The 25,026-nt window shown below is 40.7% G+C and overlaps 1 protein-coding gene across 1 annotated transcript in view; it reads left to right on the forward strand.

Moving 5' to 3' along the window:
- Positions 1 to 25,026, forward strand: part of tmeff2a (transmembrane protein with EGF-like and two follistatin-like domains 2a) — a 112,387-nt gene that overhangs the window by 54,484 nt on the left and 32,877 nt on the right. The window contains exon 4 of the mRNA XM_069154802.1: positions 3,075 to 3,101. Within this exon, the coding sequence (XP_069010903.1) occupies positions 3,075 to 3,101 (27 nt within the window). The remainder of the gene's footprint in view (positions 1 to 3,074; positions 3,102 to 25,026) is intronic.

Raw genomic sequence — 25,026 nt, forward strand, 5'->3', positions numbered from 1 at the left:
TAACACTTTCACTTAGTTCTGATGCCATGTTTTCAACTATCGCAATTCTACTTATTCAGCTGTTGACGCTTTTCTTGGCACAATCTTATTTATAACAGGTGGCTGCAGGTTAACTTAATTGAACAAACATCTTGATGACTTGATTAAAATCACCTGTGTGTCACCTGAACACTGCTTCAATGGAAGGAAATATAACCTTTTGTACAAAACATGAAAATATGGCAGATTTTCTAGTTGGTTTTAGACTGTCTTTCCTTCCTTATGGAACATGTGAAAAGCCAGGTTTTTTTTTTATCCTGGTATTTTAACTTGCGGTTTTGAGTATCCATGTATGACTAAAGTTCAGTTTAAATATGTTTTCAGTGGCTTTATCTTTTCAATCCAATCATTTTGACCTGGAATCCTGAGGATACTGGTGGCCTTGTAGGTAACAATATCTGTCGTTCCCCCTTACTCTTCCGTTCTTTGTGTTGCGGTTCTGACTGTGGCTTTACTGCCTCACCGATCCCTCTTGTTTCAGATAGTGCATCAGTTTAAAATATTTATGGGTAACTCCTTACTCCCTCACTGTATCGTTCATCTGTCCACACAGGAACAAATCACTAATCATGATCCCTTTTTTTTTTTCTTTTTTTTTTACTCCAGTGAGCTGCACCGTAACGCTGCTTTTAGCTCCTGGTGGTACAGTTGTCCAAAGACCCAGACACCACCAACACTATATGCATCAAAGCTGTATTAACAATCAGGCTGATGGTAGACTGGAGGGTTGTAATGCTGACTCATCCCTATAAGAATGCATTGTGCATTTTATCGACGGGGATTTGTATTCATAACCTTTAGATTATTAGGTGTATTTTAAAGGCACTGTGTGCTGAATCGTTTAGAGATTATAGCATTATTCATTGTATTGATGGTATTCTGAGAAGAGTCTTTGTTTGTGGGAAAACTGATGCGGTCTATTTGCTACTTTTATTCCTATTCATGTACATCAGGGCATGATGTTGGATCCAGATATGCTGATATTTTCCAACTCTTTTGGCCTGTTTCTGATGTTGATATATGCACATATTTGGTTCCACCTAATTGCAGGGAACGTCAAGTCTCTCCTGTAGGGAAATTTAAATTTTATTAGGCCCTCTATTATCATGATGGCCCAGTTGATGATGCAGATATAAAGTACAATGATTTTGAACATGTAGACATTCACAGGGCAAAAAGAAAACTACTTCAACTTCGGTATGTAAAACTTCCCACATTTATTTTGATGTAATGTTTTCTTTCACACAAAATTGTATAAAGGAGAGCATCATCCAAGCCCGTTAAAGTAGGAGGAATCTTACAATCATGGCAAATAGCAACTCGCAAGAGGGGTTAGACATTGTAGTTAAAGCATAATTTTATCGGCTTTTCATACCAGCACAAATGTTTATTTCGACCAGTTGCCAATATTTTTTTGTAAAGTCTTCATGGGTTGATATCAATACAGTGCTGATGATAACATCAGTGTCTTCAACCCATCGAGGCAGATGGCCGCACACCTCTGAGCCTGATTCTGTCTGAGGTTTCTTCCTGTTAAAAGACAGTTTTTCCTTCCCTCTTTTGGAGGTTTTTCTCCCTTAAAGGGGAGTTTTTCCTGCCAACCTTACAAGGGAATTGTTGAATTGTTGGGTTCCTCTGTATAATGCTGTAAAGTTCTGTTGCAAGGATGAAGTAACCTGTGTTGTGATTTGGCGCTATATAAATTGAATTCAAAACATCGATTGCAACATCTACCATTATTTGATACAGCCACTAACTACCCCGACACTACTTCTAACCACACAAACCAAATCGCATAGTACGATGAACGAGATGTTATGTGAATTATTCTGTGACCATTAAAGATATATATCAGTCCAAAAAACTCCATTTATTAATTTGATAGATTTTATTTACTAGTAAATTCATTACACTTTTAATTTTGGAGGCAGTTCCACCTTATTAATTATATTCAGACTTTAACCGGTTGCTTTAGAAGTTACTTTTGTCTGGATCAAACGACCGTGTGCTTCACACACCTCAAAGAAGACTCAGAATGCAGACATGTTTTTTTGTCCCATCAGAAAATGTATTTTATCGATCCAGACCTTATGTCATGAAAGTATCAGCTTGCTGGTTGGACTCCACGTGTTCTTGGACTGTGATAGGCCCACCATGAGCACCTCTTCTCATAAACCCTTCTCACATGGGTATTCATATGGAGCGGAGCTATTATCCCCCCCTCCCCTCCCCCTACACTTCTTCAGTCCTCTGAGGGCCCCGCATGCGTCTGGTGCATTTTAGCAGATCACTTTATGCGGCAGCTCGAGTTACACGGAGCTTCGAAGTGCTCATGAGTATCTTTTTCACAGCTGTATTGTTGAACAGTTCAGTAAGCTCAGTGTGTTTGAGGGAGCTTTACACAGATTCAGCGGGAAAGCCGTGGAGAGGGATTCACTGACACACAAACACATTTGCAAACTGGAAAAAGTGTGACTTCCCACAGTTTTCTTACTGAAAGATCCCCATTTTGAGGTGTTTTCTTAGATGTTCTGCTGCAGAATGAGAAAGATGCAAGAGGTTCAAACCCTCAATGCATCGTCCAGCTTACTTTTGGTTTCTATTTTTTTTTTTTTTTTTTTTTTTTACACCACCCAACAAATGCAGTGAGAAATTGCTTAAGTCACCAGAGGCTGGTCGAATTCTGAGATTTCCTCAAACCGTTTCAAATTAAAAGCCCTAGTTTCTAAATAAAAGCTCTGTGGCGTTTCAGAAACAATCTTGCCATATACTGAGTTTTGACCTACTCATGCTTCTCTGTAAATCCGTCTCTCCGTATCAGATGAGAAATCTCATCTCGCTCAAATACAACCACAAGCAAAAAAAAAAAGTGTGTCTGTCTCGTGCACATGCACAATCACAAGCAGATATTCAAATAGGCCCACACAGACACATATTACACACACACACAGTAACAAATGCAGACACACGCTTCCTCAGCTAATGTCTGTGGCTGCCTGAGCCGCTGGTTAATAACTGTTTGTTCTCCTTCGCAGATGCTGGCTCAGGATCAGGAGATGATGGTAAGATTACTCACCTCTTCTTCCTCCTTCTCCTCCTCCTCCTCCTCCGATCTAATTCCACATGCACTTATTTTTCATATTTTTCTCTGTGCCCACTGTCTTCCACCACTGAAAGCATGTTTTGCTGTAATAAACAGACCCGACGAACAGATAGGCTCAATTCACTCAGACAGAACGGAGGAAATTTGTGACCATAAAACAATAACTTTCAGTTTGCAGTGTTGAACACTAAAAACATTAAAACATGCTACACTGAATATCACACTGATGTAAATGTATTAATTTGACCTGTTATGCTAGGTTGGTAATGTGACTTTTTTTTTTTTTTTAATAACAGAGCTTTGAGTGTATTTTGGACGCACAGGTCAACACAAACACGTCACCAAATGAACACTTAATGCTGCTCCAAATCTAACAGATGTCTAAGGCTATTTAGTTTCACGTTCATCATAGAAATATTTTAAATATGAATGAAGTGTGTCAAGTGTTGTATGCGGTGTTTGAATACGCTGCCACCAAGCGGAAATTTGCATTACAAGAAGCAGCTTTTTCAGGCTTTGAATTTGCTTGACATTTTGGGCACCGCCAACCAGACTGTATTTAAAGATGAAGGATATGACATCTCCTACATTTCTTTTCATGACCTGTATTATTTTTTGCCAAATTCATTTTTCACTTGTCCTTCAATGGAAATGCCCCATAAAGCAGGAGTGCAAAAAAAAAAAAAAAGATCATTTTCATTTTATCCCAAAGTATAGGGCCTTGAAGGCGGGAAATTATCATCATCGATGAAAGAATGTCTAAGAAAATGACACAAGTTTCATGGACATTGTTCCACAATTTCTAGTAATGCTTCCCACTAAAGCCATCTCCTTGGATTTCGATTCTCAAACTGATTAATTGAGGCTTTTTTTGTTGTACAACTGGGAATCCCACGTGAAACAAATGTGCTCTTCCACTGAAAAGATTCTAGATGCTTTTAGCAAAAACAGTGCGGGCTACATGTGCGAGGGGAACTTTGTTCTCTTCAACCTTTTCATTGAAAATCATACAAGTGTTGCAGTTTATCCTTCTCACACTGCTGAATGAAAGAAGGGAACAGTGGCTGTTTTCTCTGAATGTGTGTGCGAACAATGTTTCAATTGATAAACTGGTGCTAAAAGAAGATACAAGTTAGAGTGAGTGTGTGTGTGTGCATTGATTGTGTTAAGATGGACAACGGCGTATTATAGTGAATGACTTTTTATGAATAACTTTTGTATGAGTAACTAACCGCATAAAAGCCCCAGCTGATTGATAATGTGTCTTTCAGCTAAGACTCTAATTTGTTGCCTAATTGACTAACAAGACCCGGCGTTACCGTCGGTGGAGACGGTACACCGACGGTAGTTAGGCTCATCTGTCAGAGCACGTTTGTCTGCGCACGTATATTTACACTTGCCCGTCTCTATCCTCTCGTGTGTTTACCCGTGCAGATCCTTCATTAACTCCCATGCATGGAGCTACGAGCTTCACCAAGCGTATATGAGAGAGAGAAAGATTGAAAAACAGATGAGTCCCTCCTCGGTTAAAAAAAAAAAAAAAGACGGCAGACAGACGGATGAACGAGCGGAAATGAAACTGGTGCTAGGTCAACCAGAGAGGGAGAAAGAGGGGAAGGACAGACTGGGAGGGTGTGGACAAAGAAATGGCCCGAGGAAAGTCGCTAAAATAGATAACAGGGCAGAGGAAACAGAAGGCGAGTGATACAAACAAGGAGAGAGAGGAGGAGGGCAGAAAGCAGTAAGGAGCATGGATGAAATGAATGCCCCCCCCCCCTGAACCCAATGTCCACAATATATTCTTGCATAAGAAGAAGCAAACAGTAACCTTTTATTGTGTTCACACGCATGGATTATAAAAAAAAAAAAAACTGACGTGAGCATTACAATCATGCTTTGTTCGTTTAGCGATGCATGCTGGGACTAACGCTGTGCTCTGTGTACTAAACAACCATCACACTTCCCAGGGCTGCTTTTCAGCATTTTATCGCAAGACGCGTAACTAGCGAGCGACAGTTATCACGTCGAGTCTGCACAATTAATGAAAAATCCATTATTTCAAAAACGTAGAAACCTTACGGTGCGTTCAGGCAGCTCGGAAGTGGGAAAGTTCCAAATTGGTAAACTCCGACTTCCCAGTTGACAGCGATCACGTGACAACAGCAAAAAGGCAACATGGCAGCCCCCCTTAGAAACCTGCTCTATATCTGCTGTCTGAATACAGAAAAGTGAAACCGTTTATTCTGCACTGAACGTCCGGCGACTTTTTTTTTGTTTTTTTTATTATTATTATTTTACTTTTTTTTTTTTTTTTTTTATTATTATTATTTTACTTTTTTCCCCCGTCAAGGAGAGTTGAAAAATCGCTCGTCACTGTCACCAGCCATCCAATCACAGAGAAGGAGGGGCAGGACAAATGCCGTTAACGACCGACACAAGCTCACTGATTGGTCCGCTCTTCAGAGGGGCTGAGCAAATGCGAACACGAGCCGAGTTACCAGGCTGTGCTCAACTCGAACAACCCTGAAGCTGCGAGCGACAGTCGGCGGACGCAGGCTCGCGCAGACCGTCACGGGGACGAAGTGCCGTTCCGAAGATCATTTATTATTTCTAAACTAAATTTATACGTCGTTTTTAGCAGATAACGTTTAAAACGGCGAGCAAATTAACGGCAACAAAGTAACGGCTGTGTGGGAGAGCTGTTACTACTCGACGTTGCCGATATAGTAATTGGTATTGTTTCATATCACAATACCCTGCTCTAATTAATGTGACCTAAATTAACCATGAAGTGACTTATGTTTTGCTCTAAGCAAGTATATGTCTTCCTTTCACCACAAACGTTGCCATGTCGCGTGACATCAGACGGACTTCTCGGAGCTCTCGAAACACCCAACTTTCCTTGTGGGAAATTGCCAGTTCAACAGGCGTTCAGGTGTTTTCTCCCACTCGGAGGTTGGAACGTTGCCACTTCCCAGTTGCTCATGAATGCACCATTACTTTTCCTTATTGGCAAAATTTAAAAAAAAAAAACACACCAACACCAGAAATGTTTCCTGTGTCCTTCAAAATAGAAGTCTCCACTAAATCTTTGGATTTTAAAATAATTTAAGTTCATAATATAGTGTAACAACATAAAACACTGCTACAGATAAACAGATTTTTTTTATACTCTCAAAAATTACTGTATTGTCATTTTAAAAAAACAAGCGTTTGGCAGCAGAAGCAGCAGAAAAGGATCATGCAGCAGGAGACTAATGTGATCGTACACATTCAAAAATATTGTGGTCCTCTTTAAAAACTTTTTCTCTTAACGTCCCCATGAAATCTCATTATGAACACTCACCTTCTGAGACCTCTGGGAGGTTTTAAAGCAGAAGCCCGAGAACTGTCCTTATTCTCAAACTGTCAGATAAATCTGACGAATCGATCATTCAGGAGGAAAAGAGACAATTAAGAAAAAATAGCTGTGGGGCAGAGAAGGTATATTTTTTGCAGCGGAGGGGCAAGGAAAGGGAAAGACGAGGGCAAGGACAAGAGGAGGAGAAACAAAAACACTCCCTGTAAAGATAGAATCATAGCTGAGGTCAAAATAGATGGAGAGATACAGTAGAAGGGAAGGGAGGAGGAGGAGGAGGAGGAGGAGGAGGAAGAGGGGAACTGAACTGGCAGAGGTGGAGGGAGCTGCTGGTGTTTTATGAGTAGGGGAGAAGGTTAAAGCAAGTGGTTGTAAAAGGCGGTTGGACTTCTATTGAGGGAGGCAGCAGCAGAGAGCCTTCCTGGTGAAAATCAAATATATTTTAATGGCCAATGATAAATCTGCACACATAAAACTCGGGTCAGCCAGGAAGTTGCTGGTTTCATTGTACGTGTGAATGTGTGTGAGCAGTGCAAGCACGGGTGCGTCAATGCGTGTTAGTGTGTTTTCCTGTGGTTTTATTCTTCTTCTTTTTTTTTATCTGATAAGTGAGAACACATGTCAACTGTGCAGGGAAATGCCCCTCGGACATGAGTCTAGTCACATGGCCCCTTTAGTCAGAAGCAGACATTTGTCCAAATCAAATTGTACACTGGAGAAATTGAATTGCACTCACATGATCATGGAAGGACAACAGGCAACATTTAAAAAAAAAAAAAAAAAAAAGCCTTAAGCCTTAAGCCTAAAAAGATTTCTATACGTTTCAATAATTCTTGTCCAAATCTATTTTATTACTTTAAGCAGCTGTGTGGAGCTGTAATGATCATCTGTTAGGAAGTCAAACTGCTAGGAAGATATAAACTGAGGGAGAAAATGTGTTCGACTTTATGATATCTCATCTAGAAAATGAGCTGAGTGATGTAAAACATAAAAGAAATTACAGTCCTTTATTTTTAGGACTGAAACAGCACAGCGTCGTGGACGTTCGAGTCTGTCAGTCGACGACTTTCCTCCAGACGCAAATATCTCACGAACTTTTGTGCAGGCAGCAGCCAAAACATCAAATACATAAAACAAGCACCGTCACCTTTTTTTTGTTTGTTATATTTTGGCATCAGTTTTAAAGAATCAGTTTTAGAATTTGCAGCCTCACAGCTGACACTGCATGAACCAGTTGGCAGCCTAGATTTGCTGTGAATCACTGACCTGTGTGACATCACATCCACACAATATACATATGCACGAGCACACGCAAAAAAAAACAACAAACAAAAAAACACTGTCACGATGCAAAGAAAACATTCACATGGCAACAAGCTGGAGATAATTTGAGTATAAGTATTTGTTATACTTATTCATACATTGCAGCATTTGAAATGTCTTTCATATAATGGTTGTTAATTCACCTGGTTTCAAGAACCTTAGAACTTCATTGGTTTTTGTATGCTTTCATGGTAGTTCACGTGCCTTTTTTAAGAGGGCTAAATCTGATGGTGGAGCGAAACAAAAATAGGATTCATACCCTCAAGTAGTTGTCAAGACGTTTTACTCAAAATCAAAATCAAAACCATCTATCCATTATCTATACCTGCTTTATCCTGAACATGGTGAAGGGAAGGACTGGTGACGGACAGATACAGTCTTCATCTAACGACGATAACAGTTTGTAGAAAATTTTGTTTTACTTATTTCATTAAGTTATTTAAGTCTGCACCAAAGCAGCTAACAAGCTGACCGTCTACCATCTGGAGAGCCACAACTGGTGGTTTAAAGCCAGCACATGGAGCTGATCATTAAATACATCTATCACATCTTTATAGATGGAGCCCAGTTTTTTTTTTTTAAGTGAGTTGGCCAACCAGTAACTTTAATTATTCACAATCTTTTTAAAAGACTTAAATATACTTGCGTTCTGTGCTTTCTCCGTGCCTTTTTCAATTCAATATTAAATATCTACTCTTTGAAAAATCTTGTAGTAGACCCAAATTAGTCTCAAAGAGAACCAGTAATAAACAGTGGTTAGAGGAGTCGGTGGGAACTCTCCCGCCTCGAGCGCCAAAGTCAAAGATTTAAACTCTGTCACGCTCTGTGGGCTCTCGGCATTGAAGTGACCTAATTTCCCTGCAGTTTCGAGGGGTAACTCTTATCTAAATGAAGTGCTTTGTCAAGGTCAAAACAGTGTCCCGTAACTTATCAGAGCCATTTTTCAGTTTGAATGGTAAAAAAAAAAAACGACTCCATTATGAGTCCGTATAGCGGCAGGGAGAGCATCAGAGCTGTCTATAGTCTAATTACCAGTATTTATGGGGCATTATTCTCTCTGTCTTCTCAGCTACCTGACTTCCTTTGTGCTTCTGTCTAATTATTCCCTCAGCTTTGTTTAGGCTCAGACTTTTCAAGCTCTCGTCCTTCAGTACTGTCAGGAATATTAAAATCACCTCTCATTATCGTCGATGATATGCAGTAAGCATTACGAGATCTGTATTGGCATGTTCATGTGCACGTGCACCCCGCCCTGTCATTGTTTAACGTTTATTTTTCTGAGTGTTGACTAATGAAAAGATAAACACTGCACTTGGTATAATTGAAATACAATAGCCTGATTGGGGTAATTAATCTAATGATCAGACACACAACACTATGGATTTGCCAGCACTTCATTAATTTGAATTAAGGCCGAGGCTCCACCATAGTGCAATTATGAATTCAATATCAATTGATCTTCCTTAGTCGGTCGCAGCAACACACAAAAAAAACAGTTTTTTACGAGGTGGGACATGATAATTTATTATTTTACCGGCTCCAAATATTGTGGAGCAACATAATCTCTGCTGTAATGATGTTTTCTGTATTCTGGATATTGAAGCACATGAGTAGAGTAGAGTAGAGTAGAGTAGAGTAGAGTAGAGTAGAGTAGAGTAGAGGAGTACATTTGAATAGAATAGAATAGAATATGGTCAAAATAGAACAGAATAAAACAGAATAGAGTCGAGTACATTAGAAGAGAATGTCAGAGTAGGGTAAAATAGATTCTATTAGTGTAGAGTTGAGTAAAATAGGATAGAATAGACGAGAGTAGAATAGAGTCGACTACATTAGAATAGAGTAGAGTAGGGTAAAATAGAATAGATTTGAATAGTGTAGAGTTCAGTAAAATAGGATAGAATAGAGTAGAATAGATTTGAATAGAGTAGACTTGAATAGAATGGGATAGTGGTGAGATGAGTGGTGCGTTGCCGAGGTGAGGTGCCCGGCTGACCCGCAGTTCCCCCGGTGATCGTCCTGTCCGTTCCTGCCTCAGCAGCCTCCACGGTGACGAGCCGCTGCCTCAGTCACACTGCTATTGCTATGGTAACCAAGTTAGAGGTTTAGGGAAGTGAGTAATCTAATCTTCCCACTTTGTGGCATAGCGATAAGGCTCACCACCGCCAGCCCACCCGCGCACACGCGCGCGTGTCCTATTCAGTTATTCTGTGCTGCACATTTTACACACACACACACACAGACACACACACACACACACACACACACACACACACACAGAGCCTATCTAGCCAATATGTTCCACCCTAATAGGCAGGTGAAAGCCGAAGGGTAGATAGGCCTCCAGCCTCGTTGAAAAGTCTGAGCCTCACTGAAGTTGACATTCTGCACCAACATCCTCAACATTAAAGCAACACTCAGCTTCGGTGAATTTAACTGTAAACACAAACGTCTGCGGGAGTTGTTTCAACATTTTGAAGTCTGTCGAGTCATACCTGAGGTGATTGCAAAGTTTTACAGTAATGATGAGCATAATATCAACTGACCGTCCGCCGGCTTATTGGTGTTTTCACCAACTGTTCATAGAAGATTTGGCTACTTATAATGAGCGATCACGGTGGGGTTCGTTTCTGTTTATCTATTGTTTAAGAAATCAGGTATCTCCGGTGTAATGATCTTTTATTTAAAGTGGTACTTGCTGCTAAACACGGCTAATGCAGACACTTTGGAAAGCCTTTCAACACTAGAGACTGAGATTAAACTAGATGTTTTTTTTTGCAAAAGCCCAAATTTTAAAGCATCAATATTTTAAACCCGGCAGCTTTATAAGTGCTACACTGAGGTTAAGATATGATTATTCTGCTGAGGCTACGCTTAAAAAAAAAAAAAAAAAAAAACGTAGCATAGAGATCAAGTGTCGCCTGTGTGACGTTATTCAGTTGGGAGTTTGTGGCACCTACGAGCTCATTGCGTTACGTCTGCCTGGGGAAAGAACCACCACCTGGTCATAGACGCTCGTGATTTTTTTTTTTCCCCCCCGTCACACCGCCGACACCCAGCTCATTCAGTTCGTTATACTGCAAATGCGTTTCCTAATTTGGCATCGGATCTCTGAGATGATTACTTGAAAGTGGGTGGCGATAAAGAGTAGAGGTTTTGGACAAAATCTTGCGCACACAAACGGCACCATTTCTCAAAGGGCGTTGGAGTTTATTGTAACGTACTTCAAGATAGAACATACGTTCAGGCGGGGCGCAGAAGAAAAGCTCGGCCGACGAGCCTTTATTTAGTCACGGGTACAACGACGTCATCGAGACGGAGAGGGATAAGGATCTGCAGAATGAGATGGAAGCGATGTAAAGTCCTCAGATCCCCTCATCCTCGCTCCCTCCACTTTTCCATCTCTCACCTCTGCTGGTTTTGCTTTTCCTCCGTCTCCCCCGTGGGAAACCAACCAATCACACCGCTCTGAAATTATTATTGAAATTTCGTGTGTGCGTTTGTGTGTGTGTGTGTGTGTGTGTGTGTGTGTGTGTGTGTGTGTGTGTGTGTTGCACAGCAGGAGCACTGAGTGAGATGAGTTGGGGTGGCAGTGAGGTTCACAGTATCTGGTGTGAGACGGGAACGTAAACGGCGAGTGGCAGCCGGAGCCATCAGCGGAGGTGGCTGAAAAGTGGGACGGCATGCTCATGAGAATAGCAGGGTCACCTTTAGGCCAGTCCTCACTCTCGCCGGCATCAGGGATTTTATTGTCATATTTCTTTTTTTCTTTTTTTTTTTCTTTTGTCATCCTGAAAATAATGGAAACGGGGGCTGAGACGGAGAGCGGAGCAGGAGAAAGATTGCACTAAATCGAGGCCCGTGGAAAGGAAGGGATGAGCACATATTGGGATAGAGAGATGGGAGGATTGGACTTTTCTCTCGGTGAGGCCGGGAGTTGACCGGGATTAGGAGAGGGAACATGAGATTCAGGTGGGCAATTTAGGAAAGAATATGAGTGAGTTTACCGCGTGCGTGTTCGCACATGGAACTGAAATGGGCGCTGCTGCGAGCTGCCCCTCCCAGTTTTAATACAATATTATACAAGTAGTTGCGACCCAGAAACTGGATTTGTCAATCGTACACGTGGGACGTGTTCAAATCAGCGTGACAGACGAGCGGCAGCCAGCAGCGACGTCACCCGCTGGTTTGTGAACGGCCGTTATGAAGCCTGCAGTTCAGATTTTTGCCGGCGCCATCTAGCTGGTTCGGAGCGGTAGTGACCCCGGTCGGTCTGTCAATCAAAACAGACACGGCCCCCCAAAAACAGCTCCTTTTTTTTAAGCTTTTTTTTTCTAATTAATTACAGGATTATTTTCATGTGGACCTCCGTTTATGCCAACAACACCAAGATAACTCATAGAGACATTTTATTTTAGATGAGTTGAATGGGAGTCTACGGAGCCGGAGGCTTTTTGGAGCCGACCTCTGGTGGTACTCTGGTATTGTAGCTTAAGGCACTTCCGCATTGGCCTTATTTTTCAGACCAAGAAGCTACGCTCCACTTTTGTATACAGTCTATGATGACAGCACCGCCACTGACAGTCACGCACTTTAAATCCTGCTAATATCTTAAAAATACACGAGTCCATCAATCTCTTTTTTCAGCGGATATCTTGGTTACAACAACATATAGCTAGCTAAGCAGTTTTGTGTTTCCATGTGCTGTTTTTATTTAGTTTGAGAAACGATCTCTCGAAAGCAACAAAAACGGACTACATCTCGTCTCCGTTGCTAGGGTCGTTACTAAGGGTCGGACTACTTCCTGGAGCAGTAAGCATTGCATAAGAATCTACTGATGTGACTGTTTTTCCAGTTATTAGTCATACCCCATGTGTTGCCATAGAAACGGCGATCGCACTAACAAAAAGGTTTATATTTATTCATTTAAATTGCCCCACAATATGAATACATTTTTCATTACATATTTTATTAACTGGTCACTTGTTGTGTAATCTTCAGTGCTGGCCGCATCACTGTCACACCAACAACGACGTTAAAGCACACCCTCTCGTGTAATATTGCTTGATTCACATCTGACTGTAAAAGTTCAGATGTAGCAGCAGTATCTCATAATGTCAGAAAAACACAGTGGATAATAAAAGAAATGACAGATTGTGTTTCCATCTTCCACAGAAATGTGGCACACTGTAAATCAGCAGTTATATTGCGCCATAACCGTCTGCTGTATACACTGCTTTACAGTGTAACTGTCATGGCCGTAAAGACTGTACTCAGGGAAACGGATAGGATGTCCCAGATAAATGAGTGCTCATAATCCTTCATGCAGCAGCAGTGGAGACATCCAGCTGGCCTTTTGGCCCTTCAGTGGGGATTTTAGATCGTGCTTTCTTATGTAAGCCCGATAAAACCGTAATCATTATACATGAACACTTTTCTCAGTTTCTGGATTAAAAAAATAGTTATTTTTCTCTTCAGCACCGGTACTACTACTATGCTACTATGCTGTTAACATCATAGGGGTTCAGTCACCATGGTGATATGCTTGTGGGATTTTTTTTTTTTTTTTTTTTTTCTTCCATTACTTTTCCAGATAGCAGGTAACAGCTCAATTTGTTTTGCCTTTTTTTTTTTTTTTTTTTTTAAAGTTCCCAGAGATCCTTTTCCACAAAGTTACAGTTTGGTCAAGTCCCATATATTTGTGTAATCAGACTGGCTATCATTACCTTTGTCACCAGCGAACCAGCAGTGGTCATTAGACTGAACATGCCCGGATGATGTTCGCCAAGCAATTTGAGCTACAGGCTCACAGAGACGTTTTGGCCTCAGTTCCAGGTAGGAAGGAAGTAGGGGAGGAAAAAAGGAAGGAAGGAAAAGAAACATAGGAGAAGAAGGGAAAAGGAAAGAAGGATTAAAAGATGGGATGGAAGGATGGTAAGAAAAAAGGGAAGGAAGGAAGGAAAGAAAGTAGGAGAAGGAAGGAAAAAAGGAAGGATAGGGCATAAGAAAGAAAGGAAGGAAGTAGGAGAAAGAAGGAAGGAAAAAGAATGCAAGGAAAAAGTTAAATAAATAAGGGAAAGGAGGATGGAAAGAAAAAAGGAACACTCGAGAAGAAGGGAAAGAAAAGAAGGAAGGACAAGGGAAGAAGGAAGTGAAAAAAGTAAGAGATACAATGGGATAAAGACAGGAAGAAAGAAAGAAAAAGGAAGGAAGAAAGAAAGAAAGAGAAAAGAGGAGAGGAAGGAAGGACAGTGTATTTTGTCGGTCATTCTAGCGGGGAGAAGACCATTTTCTCATTTGCTGGAAGATAATTGCAGCAGTTATTATTCTGCTGATGCTCAGTTAAGCACTAAACCAGAACAGGTCACTTTATATGGGACTTGTATTCACAGCGGAGGTGTAATATCTGCTGGACCCCCGGTAGCCATTTGTTTGTTTGTCTTTTCTCATCCTGTTGTTTACAGAAGCCATTAATATACTTAGCCGGTGATAGTAAAGCAGATAACTACATTACTGGCTCAACAGAAGGCTCCATTTGGGGGTTGTAAACAAAGAATTTACATTATTGAGTCATCAGAAAAATATTTTCTTGAATAACTTGGTAAATAAAATGTCAGAAAATTGTAAAGACAAGGAGAAATGTGTATTCAGAGGTTTTGTTTTATCAAACTGACAGTACAAAATGCCAATGATTCGCGGAGTCATTATTCCCAAATGTGCCTGAAAAAAAGCAGACAACTGCTGTTTTTTTTGTCATTATTGCCTAAAAAAAAATTACAACAAGACTTGATTACACCATTAGAAAGTAAATAAATACTTTTATCAGGTACACGTCCAAAGAATGCTTGCATGTAAAAATGAAAAATTGTGGAATAAAGACACTTCTTGATGCCAGTTCTCTACTTCAATACACACTATTTTTCCTTTAGTAATCCTTTCTGTAATATTTCCTTCTTAATCAGTCATCATAAACCAAAGCAGCCGTTTCTGATTCTTCTCATCGACAGTGCAAATGAGCTCTCCACTCCGTCTCTGGAGGCCCTTCGATGGCGTCGTGCTCCATATGTAAACATCTGAAGGCTGTTTATTTGTGGGCTTCGGCACTCATCGCAGGAGGAGCGGGTGAATCCCTCATGGCATTAAAGAGTGGGGGGGGGGGGAACTCTGCGCAAACTAAAGGCTTTGTGTTTTGAGAGCAGAACTTATACGTCGCGCCTTTTGGGAGAGCCCGGCGTGGCTCGCGGATTGTTTACATCAGAGTCATTCTGAGGGTTGTAATGGCAGATTGGCAGAGGGACAGTTGACTTGTTTATTTACTCAGTGAAATTGCATCTGCAGGAGCAGTGGGGGAAAAAAGCTCGGATTTAAACAGCAACGTGATGAAGTGAAGACCGGCAAAGGAGGGATTCTATTCACGAAAGCCTTTGAGTATTACAGTACGTTGTGAGAGCCGGAATAGCTTTGAAACACACATCTTACTCACACGAGTTCAAGCCATTCGAAAAAACGATGGCTTGACACACTTTTTCTTTTGACCTCCACGACATATCCAACATAGTTCAAATGCATTTTACATACCTAAATTGAATCCAGCACTGCAGCTTTAATTTCTGAGTTGTTGTTTTTTTGCTTTTTTTTTTACAATAGTTCCCAAAATACCTTTCAAAAACCTCCTGAGTAGGTGTATTCAACAGTAATTTGCAGGTAGAGATAATAGTGAGCCTCTGAGTCACATCCTCAAAGACGTCTATTTAGGTTTCCCTCTGCGGAGCAACTGGTATCTCTGCTCCGTCTTTGCTGAATGTATTTCCTGTATGATGTGTAAAATGTAGATGCAAAATAAGGTTGTTTTTTTATTTCAAAAGAAGCATTAAGCTTGTTGCATTGCTTAGCTCTACAGTTCAAGTTGGCTTTTTAACACATCTTTAACAAAAAGTAAACTTGTCAATCACAACTCAGGGGAATTCTATCCTTTAGAAGAGGATAGTCTGTGTTTAGAGTCTAAATGGAGGGAATGTTTGAATGTAAATCTGGTCTTTTTACACTTTTTAAAAGGTTGCACTAAATATTACAATTTAATTATAAAGTTAATATTGTACGAAGGTATTTCTGTTTCTGTTTTATGCAAGCATAAAAAACTGTTTTAAGAGAACATGTATCGCACCGTAATTAAAAATCAAGTGGAAGTAAAAACTTGAACTGTGAATAAAATTAGTTTGAGAATTCTTTCCGAAGGTTTTATTAGTATTGGGAAAAGATTTGAGAATTTTGCTTGTGTCACAGAAACCTTTGGATGCAAATAACGTTAACCTCGCCTTCCTCGTTCCATGCCTCTTCAGTCTCACAAATTAGGAAAAAGGAACAATTCAACAGGGATGTGTTACATAACTGTCTATTTCATCTGTAAGCGTTGATTGGGGGGTCCACTGAGACAATTAACACCTTTTGTAAGAGATTTCCGTCTAGTGTAGAGCTTCTTCCGTCGACTTCGTAAACCATGGTTAGTCTGTGTTGCAGTAAAGCACATCAGCACGGATCGTATGAAAAATAAAAAAAAAACAGCAGCTGACTTTGGTGTCTAAGCCTCTTTTCTCTGTTGGAATATTGCCCTGGCACCTGCTCTGTGCTGTTATGGACGCCTCAGTCAATCCAAGGATAGACTTTCGCTGCCAGATATACTTTGTGTGTTTGTTTTTTTTTAGCATTCAGTGCACCTCCAATAATCAAACTTGTATACACTGCTTCTTAAAGCCTTTCAAAAAAAGTGCTTTACTTGTAACTAAATTGACAGTTCAAAAAAGTTTCAGAAAATATTCAATACATACAAATTGAATAGAAAAAAAGAACATTTCAGTCTCGGTGCCTCAAGGTAAAGCCTCCGCGACAACTTTTTTGCTGAATGTGATGTATACAGGCTTTGTTGGACCGTATCATCTTGATCAGTTAGTTTTTGTCCCTCTCAACAATGGCTGAAGGTAAAGTAGAAATGTCTTGTGTTCATTAAATCTGCTGCTGCCACATTCTTTTTGCTTGTGGTGAAGTTTACCGCTTTTAATGACTGTTGAAAGCTTTGTCCTGCAGAAGGACAAGATGGTGGATGATGGCTGTACTCTTGATTAACTATGTCTACTGTTTTTTTTGTGTGTATATGGGTCAATAAAAAAGTTCAGAGACTGGTCTTCATGCGCGTGAACAGTAAGTAGCACTTTGACATGCACGGAGCAGGACGAAGCTATAGCCTCATTGAATAAGTATTATAAATTTTGCCGCTTGATCAACATCAACACCTGCGTTACGCACCTTTTTGTGAGCGTTGGTCCAATGCATCTGTGATTTTACCTCTGTCCTCTGGACATGACCAGAGGACACATGCCAACTCGGGAAAGGGGTTTTGAGTGAAAATTTGTGGTTTCAAAATGGGCAAATCACCACTGTCCAAAACCGGGAAAGGCGCGACAGGTGTGGAGCGCTACCAGATGGGTTTCTTTGACATTCATGGGGTTTTGCGCCATAAATTCGTCCCACAAGGTCAGATTGTCAACACGGAGTCCTCCTGTGATGTTCTGAGGAGTCTCACCAAAAATGTCAAGTGCCAACAACCTGAACTGTGGCCAGATGGCACTTTGGTTCTCAAACACGACACGGCGCCCACTGAAGTGCATTTCTTGCCCACGACAACACAGTCGGAGCTCCCGACCCCACTACGTAGAGTTTTTGACTCGCTGCGATTTCTCTTTATTCCCCAAACATTTGACACAAACTTTGATGTGCACTCTCTGCTTAACATTCAGATGCATTGGGAAAATCGCTGTGCACCCAGACCAGCGCTCACATAAATGCGTGTAACTCAATTGTTGATGTTTATCAAGCAACGAAATTTGGAATACTTACTCACAAAGGTTGTAGCTTCTTCCTGCTCTGTGTGCATCACGGTGCTACGAACCGTTCACAGGCACCAGGGGCACCATCGGTACTTTTTGATTGACCCTCGTATTGTGTGTTTGCCAGGTAGACAGAGAGACTTGCAGTCACACATAGATTAAGGCTAAATCTGAGTTTGGTCAGCCATCAACAGGTTGGGTCAGGGGAGACATTGTTGGTGGTTAAAATGATTGCTTCGTTAAGGTTTGGGAGCTTCATCGTCATGGTTACACTTAGAAACACATGGCTAAATTTAGGAAATGATGCTTAAACATTTTTTAAGTGAAAGTTTGAAATGGGAAACTTCTTCATCTGTCTCCTCTGGATATGGATATCTTTTATATAGGATTAGTATGGCCACCAGAGGGCTTTGCACTCCCGCACGGGTTCCCCTTCTAAGACCCAACGTCTACGTATATTTTTATATGACATAAATAAACATGGTGTTTCAGGTGTATGCATGTGATATGCATATGACAATTTCCTAACAGTTTAATGGCGGTTTAAGCGGACTCAAAGCTCATTTCTTTTCATAGTAAAAAGTGGACGACACTGAAGTAATTTTTTCTTCATTATAGATTTGTTAGAGCGCAGAAATGTGTACAGTCAGATAAGCCAGTGACAACTAGTTCTTCCTTGATGTCATCCTTCTCCCGCCACTCATCTCGGCTCTTCCTCCCTTTTCTCCAGCTCCTTTCTTCTCACCTGGTCTGCTTCCCAATGTTCTATTGCCTGTATCTGTCTCTTTAGCCCTGGCCAATCCTCCCTGGTGGTCTCGTGCACACAAGATTAGACATTGGCTTTTCCCCCTCCGCCCTTGAGACCAAAACCCAGCCACCGCTCACCTGCCATCCGGCTGTCCAAGGCTCCACTCCAACACACAGCGGTGTGAGATTGGCCCCACAGGCTGGGGGTGAGATTAGACGTGGCACGGTGCGGCTTAGTGGGCCGCCAGCTGACACCGGTGGAATCAAAACATTTTTATTTTTTTGTCAGCTCTGCATAATGGAACAAGCACATAACAGAAATTAGTGTGCCAAAATTACCAAATTATGCCTTTGCCCAAGAAGTGAGGGGTTATAAGATAGAGAATTCAGAGGGTGTGCACTTCAAGGTGTTTGTTCAGGGGTGTGTATTTTGCTCTATAGTCCTTTTTTCCTTATCAGATGATGCATCAGAATATTAACCAAGTCCAATAGTGAAGACATGTACTTGTAGCAACTATACTGCGGTGTATATAAGTGTCAAGCGGGTATCCTCCAAAGTTACTGTTGTTTTCTTCTGCAAAATGTAAGCAACAATTGCACAAATGACTTTTTGGATTACTTGAAACAACTCTTGCGATAAGTGTGTTTATTTTGGCCACTTGGAGTTAGGGTTGGATATCATTCAAATCCATTTTAGGAAAAAGAAAATTACATCACATATTGTGGTACAAATCTTTACAAATACGGTTTAGAGGGGGAGAGTGTAACCCAGGTTATAGCTCCAATAAACAGATGTTCCCTAAATTCCTCATACAAGGATGCCAGCTAGCTAGCTGAACATAGAGAAACCTAAAGTTACTGCAGTGCAAATAACTCTGACCAATGTATTACCAAATTATTATTTTTTTAAACGAGGCGAATTAGGCGTTCTAATATAAGATTTACTTACCTAAGTTAAAATCAAGGGATTTTTGGGCAGGCCACCGAAGTAGATTCTACGTATAGTAAATTCTGAAGCTCTCTGACGCTTTTGAGTTTTATTCCTGCGTACACAGCGAAAACATGTTTTTTTTTTTAGGTATCAAAATTTATCACCAAATATACGAATTTTTTTTTATATTCCATAATATCAAAAAAATAATTCAGTAGCATAAAAGAATCAAAGTTTGGTTCCCAGCACTTCTTGGAGTCAGTGGAAACAAACGTTGAGAACAACATCAACATTTTATCACTTTTTAAGTTACGAAGGCAAAACTTGTTTCTTAGTTTCCTTCTTGCACATTCAAGTCAGAAAGTCAAATTTGAAAATGATTCATTTGCAGTTGTGGTTTTGTCCGCTTGACAAATGTCAGTCCATCATTGAGTCTCATTTTATCTTTCAGTAAAAGATTGGGCTCTTGCTCAGCTTGGTCACTCGCTATAGTTGCTTATTTGTCTGGGGTTTTTTTTGGTGGACAAGTGGTGAGCTTGGAGTTTATTAAAGCTTTTTGATTGAGAACAGGTGCCTGCTGCGAACCAAAAACCACTATGAGAGTGGTCGGGTGGATGAAAGTAGTAAAATTGAAGGCAGAGAAAATCAAAACTATCAGCTGGAAGAAATATAAATTGTCTGCAAAGTTGAGGTTAGGTGAGAGTCGGGTGGTAATTCTGTGTGTATTTGTCTTGACAAGCAACTCTTTAATGAAATCAAATTTGAAATGTTTATTATAGAAAGGCAGCTACAAGATAGAAATATCTGGTGTTTGAGACTGTATTCTGTTGCACTCTTTTGTTCAGTTGTTTGTTTGTGGTAAATGGCAGCATAGATTTTCAGCTGTTCACATTCAGAGTGTGCATTCAACATCAATCTTTCCAAAGGAATGCTCATCTTTACGGTCTCATTTATCGCGCTTACGATGCCACCACATTTGTTTTGCCGAGATGTTGTTTGTCCATTCCTACATGACGGCTATACGATTCGCTCAGAGTAGCATTACTGATGATGTCTTTTTCTGTTTGCACATGTCAGGCAATGGACCGTATTGACAGTAAGTCAAAGCCTTTTATGTCATGCAAATATGTCCCAAGTACTCAAGCAAAAATACTGGAGCTTTGACTACTGAAGTGACACTACAGATGTCTCCCTCTGCACTCTGAAAGCCTCGGTGAATTCATATTTTGGTTTCTCAGAAACACAGCAAATTCTTTTTTGCAATACCAGTCATTGAAGTGCCTCTAAACGGCTCCGAGTAATAAGTAGTGAAATAAAAAATGGAGCTTCAGAAGAAACTGTCGGAGCTGACAGTCCGTGTGAGCACTAAGGGTTTTTTAATATTGGCTTCCTGCAGGAAAACTTCTTCCTTTCTGACAACTTGTTCAGGATATCTACTACAGTGTGTACTGTGTATATAGTAGTGTTTTAGCAGATCAGCCTGTCCGCTTGAAATACAAGCCCCGAGATTCGATTCTCGAGACTAGACAGATGCCAGTATAACGTACGTATCGCATTAACATACCAGCAAGTAAATACAGGTCAGCGTAGGGTAGAAAGGTCCATTCTAATTTGTTAATGAGTGGATGTTGGTTAAGGTTGATTTTATACAGTCAACAAGGGTGAGTAGAGGCTTTGCAGTGTCCACTATCACTCTAGAGAATTGCATTTAATTCAAATCTCCTTGACGGCCACTGGCAACCTTAGGCTGACTTTTCAACTAAATATGTATGTGGTTATGAACGTATGTTTGCGTCAACTCATTTCCAAGCTAAATAGTAAATTGATGTTATTTGTTTTGTCCTTTTAACTGTCTTTCAGCCTTAAACCATGTAAGCACATGTATTCAAGTACATATGTGTTCTATTTATCTAGAGACTTTGACTTGACCACAATTACAAATGTTTTATTCAACCTACTGTGAGCTTGATGCTAACCCTGCGCTAACTTTAAGATCAGTCATCATCCCTGTCATATTATTCACCGGTACAATGATTACTATAATCTTAGCCTCGGCCTCATTTTGGATCCTAGTCGGGACATTTTGGTTCCCGCAGAGATTCACACACAAAAAAAGCTCACATTTAGGTGTTTTCTGTCTTTTTGTGTCATCTCTCTTTTTGTCTGTCATTTTTTTTCATCTCTCCTTCCTGCCTCAGGGATATACACAGTCAGATTTAAAGGGACATGTTACTGCTTTTTTAACATTAATCAGTTAATCCTTTTGGTGGAAGCATTTAAAGACATAAAACCTTGCTCCAGAAAGCTCCACTGAGCATTTTGTAAAATATCTGACAGCAGCCATCTTCACTAAGCCAACAGCTGACAGTGGTATGGTACTTCAGCACATTCACAAAAGTGGCTTTTTATTATGCGTTCTATTATTATTTATGATTATCAGCTAGTCAACAATTAAACAAATGATACATTGCAGCAACCAGGCTTGCCCTCAGTAATAACCACAACAAATGAAACAGTATATAATTCCGCTGCTGGTCAAACGCAGCATTAGCTTACAGAAACAGACATTAGTCAGCTGCTGTCGTGTTTGTTTGCCATGTGGGCTCACCACTTGCAAAGAAGAGGAGTCTGGTGCGCTGCCAGCTCAGCGGAAGGACATGGATAAGCAGTAAAATATGAATGGATTTGTCTCAAGTTCCAGATGGTGTGGGATGTTACCTTTCGGTCTATCTTAAAGGCAGCGAGTCAGCAGCTCCAGATTGGGAAAATTATATCAGCAGCGCCAGTGGAGATGACAGGATGAGTTCCTGCTGTAGATTTACTTGTTTTCACCTGCCTTTTGGTGTTTTGTAACTATACTCGGTTGTGGTCATATCATAAGTAAGTAGATATATACCACTGTCATTGTTTGTCACAATTGTTGCTCTGGGGGTTTTAATTGAACAACAACAAAATAGAAATGATGGTAAATGGTGTTTGAATTTAAAGTAATATTGATTTTTGGTAAATTCTATTTGCTTTCTTGATAGATGACAAGATTAATACCAGAGACTGTATATTAAAGTGGACATAGTTTCCAGGTCTGAAAAATGTGGCCAAGTGCCATGAACTGCAATTGCACCGAGTGCCACTCGGGGTTGGCTCCAAAAAGCCCCCAGCTCCAAAGACTCCTTTCAGCTTCTGTCATGAAATACAAAGTCAATAAATTTTGTTCACAACTTCTTATGGTTTTGTTATCTGAAGTCCCTCCTTCCTTTTTATTTTCGAGCAGTCCATCGGAAAATAACCCCATCATTAATTAGAAATTAAGTCTAAAAAAACTGTGTTTTGGGCGGTGGGGCGTATCTGTTTAATTGTCATGGGATGCAGTCAGGTTTCCACGATCAGTGGGCGGGCGTAGTATCCTCGGGTTTCCAATCAGCACGATCAGATCCGCCATTCACTCCTCCCGAGCTCGTCCAAATATGGTCACTTTTGGCTGCAAACCGCTTCAAACTAGTAAGATAGCTATGGCCAAAAAAAAGCCCAAACTCGAGGCCTCATAACAGCCATTCACAAAACAACGCCAGTTTGGATCAGCCGGAGGGACACGCGCTAATCTTTATGCTGCTATGATTGTGCTGTGGTTGTTTCACTGTCAATTAACTATTCCCGAATCTTAACCCTCCCACAACGTAATAGCCAATCACCGGATGGGCGTCCCTCATGCTGATCCAAACTCACCCCAGCCAATCATGCTCACTCTTAACCAGCAAAAATACACTCCTCAATCTTTTTATGAAAACACTAATCAGTCTGTGTGTCCGCCTTTTAATAGATTGAAAGGTTGTCGGTAGCCTGGTTCTGTGCAGACAGAGCGGCAGTTACAGCAGGTAACTCCCCATCAAACCACAATCTGTCTTTCTTTACATGTAGGTTCATCTACAGGTTGAGACACGAGTTCATTTGTGTGGTTTTTTGTTTAACTTTGGCCAGAGCCAGGCTGACTGTTTAATTGCCTCCCTGCTGTTGCTTCATAGTTTAGGACACAAGAGTAGTATCAATCTTCTCATTAATCCCCAGTAAGAAAGTGAGAAGGCGTACTTTACTGAATGTTAATTCACATGTGGGAGCTGTGATTTGACAAGTTGAAAGAACATTCGTCATTTTATTTATTTGCTGCTGGATTTATTTTGTATTGTCGAAGCACTTAAAGGCCTCTCACACCAGTCGCTCACCCACACGGGTGTTTTCACTTAATTTGCCTGATTAAACTGCTTCTCAGGACCGTTGGTGTGTACAGACTGTGCTTGATTGACATCCTTGATCAAGATGGTTAAAAAAAAATGTCAAAGCAGGATAACTAATGGCTTTGTTGTTCTTATTTTTGAGTTTTGGGATATCACATCAACCTGAACGGAGATCTAATTAGCCAAAACTACTCAAACCACCTCTGTGGGTGTTTCTGTAATACCTTGACAGTAAAAAAATGTTCTTGTCTATTTTTATCTGAAGAATTCTTCAGGTAATTTTTAACATAACAGTTTTATGAAGTGTGTCGCAGTCCCGCTCTCCGCTTGTAGGTCCAGGTGGGCTGTACTCGTGGCCCATACAAGCCACATGAGACGGGTCAGAGGAGCCACTCAAAAACACAAAAGCATATCACAAATTTTCACAAGGGGTGGATGGAAAAAAGATAGAGGCAGACAAAAAAGAGGGTATTTGTGACCCGCTGCCCACTCACTCCTGTATATTCTCCACATTGTGCCAGGGCTCGGAGACTCGATACGCCAAGGTTAGAGAGGTCTAGCTGCTAGTGCGAGCTGAGAGGGAAATTAATTTAATTTCTAACAAGCATGCTGATGTGAGATACGGATAGGAAATTCAGAATTCCTTGTGAGCTGTGTATGTGAGGAGAAATAATGGTGTAATAGAGGAAAGGAGAAAAAAAATATTGGCCAAAAGACGGCGATCACTTGCATTTTTTGCTTGGTGGTGCGAGCTGCCACATTTATGTGAAATTAAATGGGTTAGAATATAAGCAGAGACAAAGGCGTGAATGATTTAGTGTGGTTGATTTAAAAAAAAAAAATTAAAATCCTTTTTGCAGCTTAAAGTCAGTAAGTGCTGTGGGGCCAGAGCTGTGGCTTTGTCATAGTGCATTAGTAAAATCAAACTTAGAATAGATGGGTGTTCTCCTTTGGAAGGAATCGCCTGCATTGCTTTCCCTCTGTATGTTATTTGAAGTGCAATGTGACTTGCTCCGGGCTTGTTCAGCATATTTCCGGATTAAAAAGAAGAATCTTGTCTGGGACACAACACAGGAAGGGGCTGCTCAAAAAAAGAAAAAGCAGTCTGTGCAAACCATTGCAAATATGGAGGAAAAGGGCACAAAAGCTGATTCCACACCCTGTTGTTGGAGAAGCAGCGCACTGTGAAATGCTTTTTTGTACAATAATACTCAGCTGCTCCAGATTTCTAATGTTACTTTTTTACAAATTCAAATTTTGATGGTGCATTTCTCATGTAAAGGCTCGTGACTATATGAAGGAACAATCACAAATACCATGCAATCCGATGAAAGCACTCAAAACAGGAACATAGCATGGGTAAATCGTGATTGTCTGCAGACCTTTTTTGAAGCTCTCCCCCTGTGCCCTTTGCT

This window comes from Embiotoca jacksoni, unplaced genomic scaffold (genome assembly GCF_022577435.1).
Source record: "Embiotoca jacksoni isolate LCO1_2020_lvr unplaced genomic scaffold, fEmbJac1.0.p SCAF_2, whole genome shotgun sequence".
Lineage (NCBI taxonomy): Eukaryota > Metazoa > Chordata > Actinopteri > Embiotocidae > Embiotoca > Embiotoca jacksoni.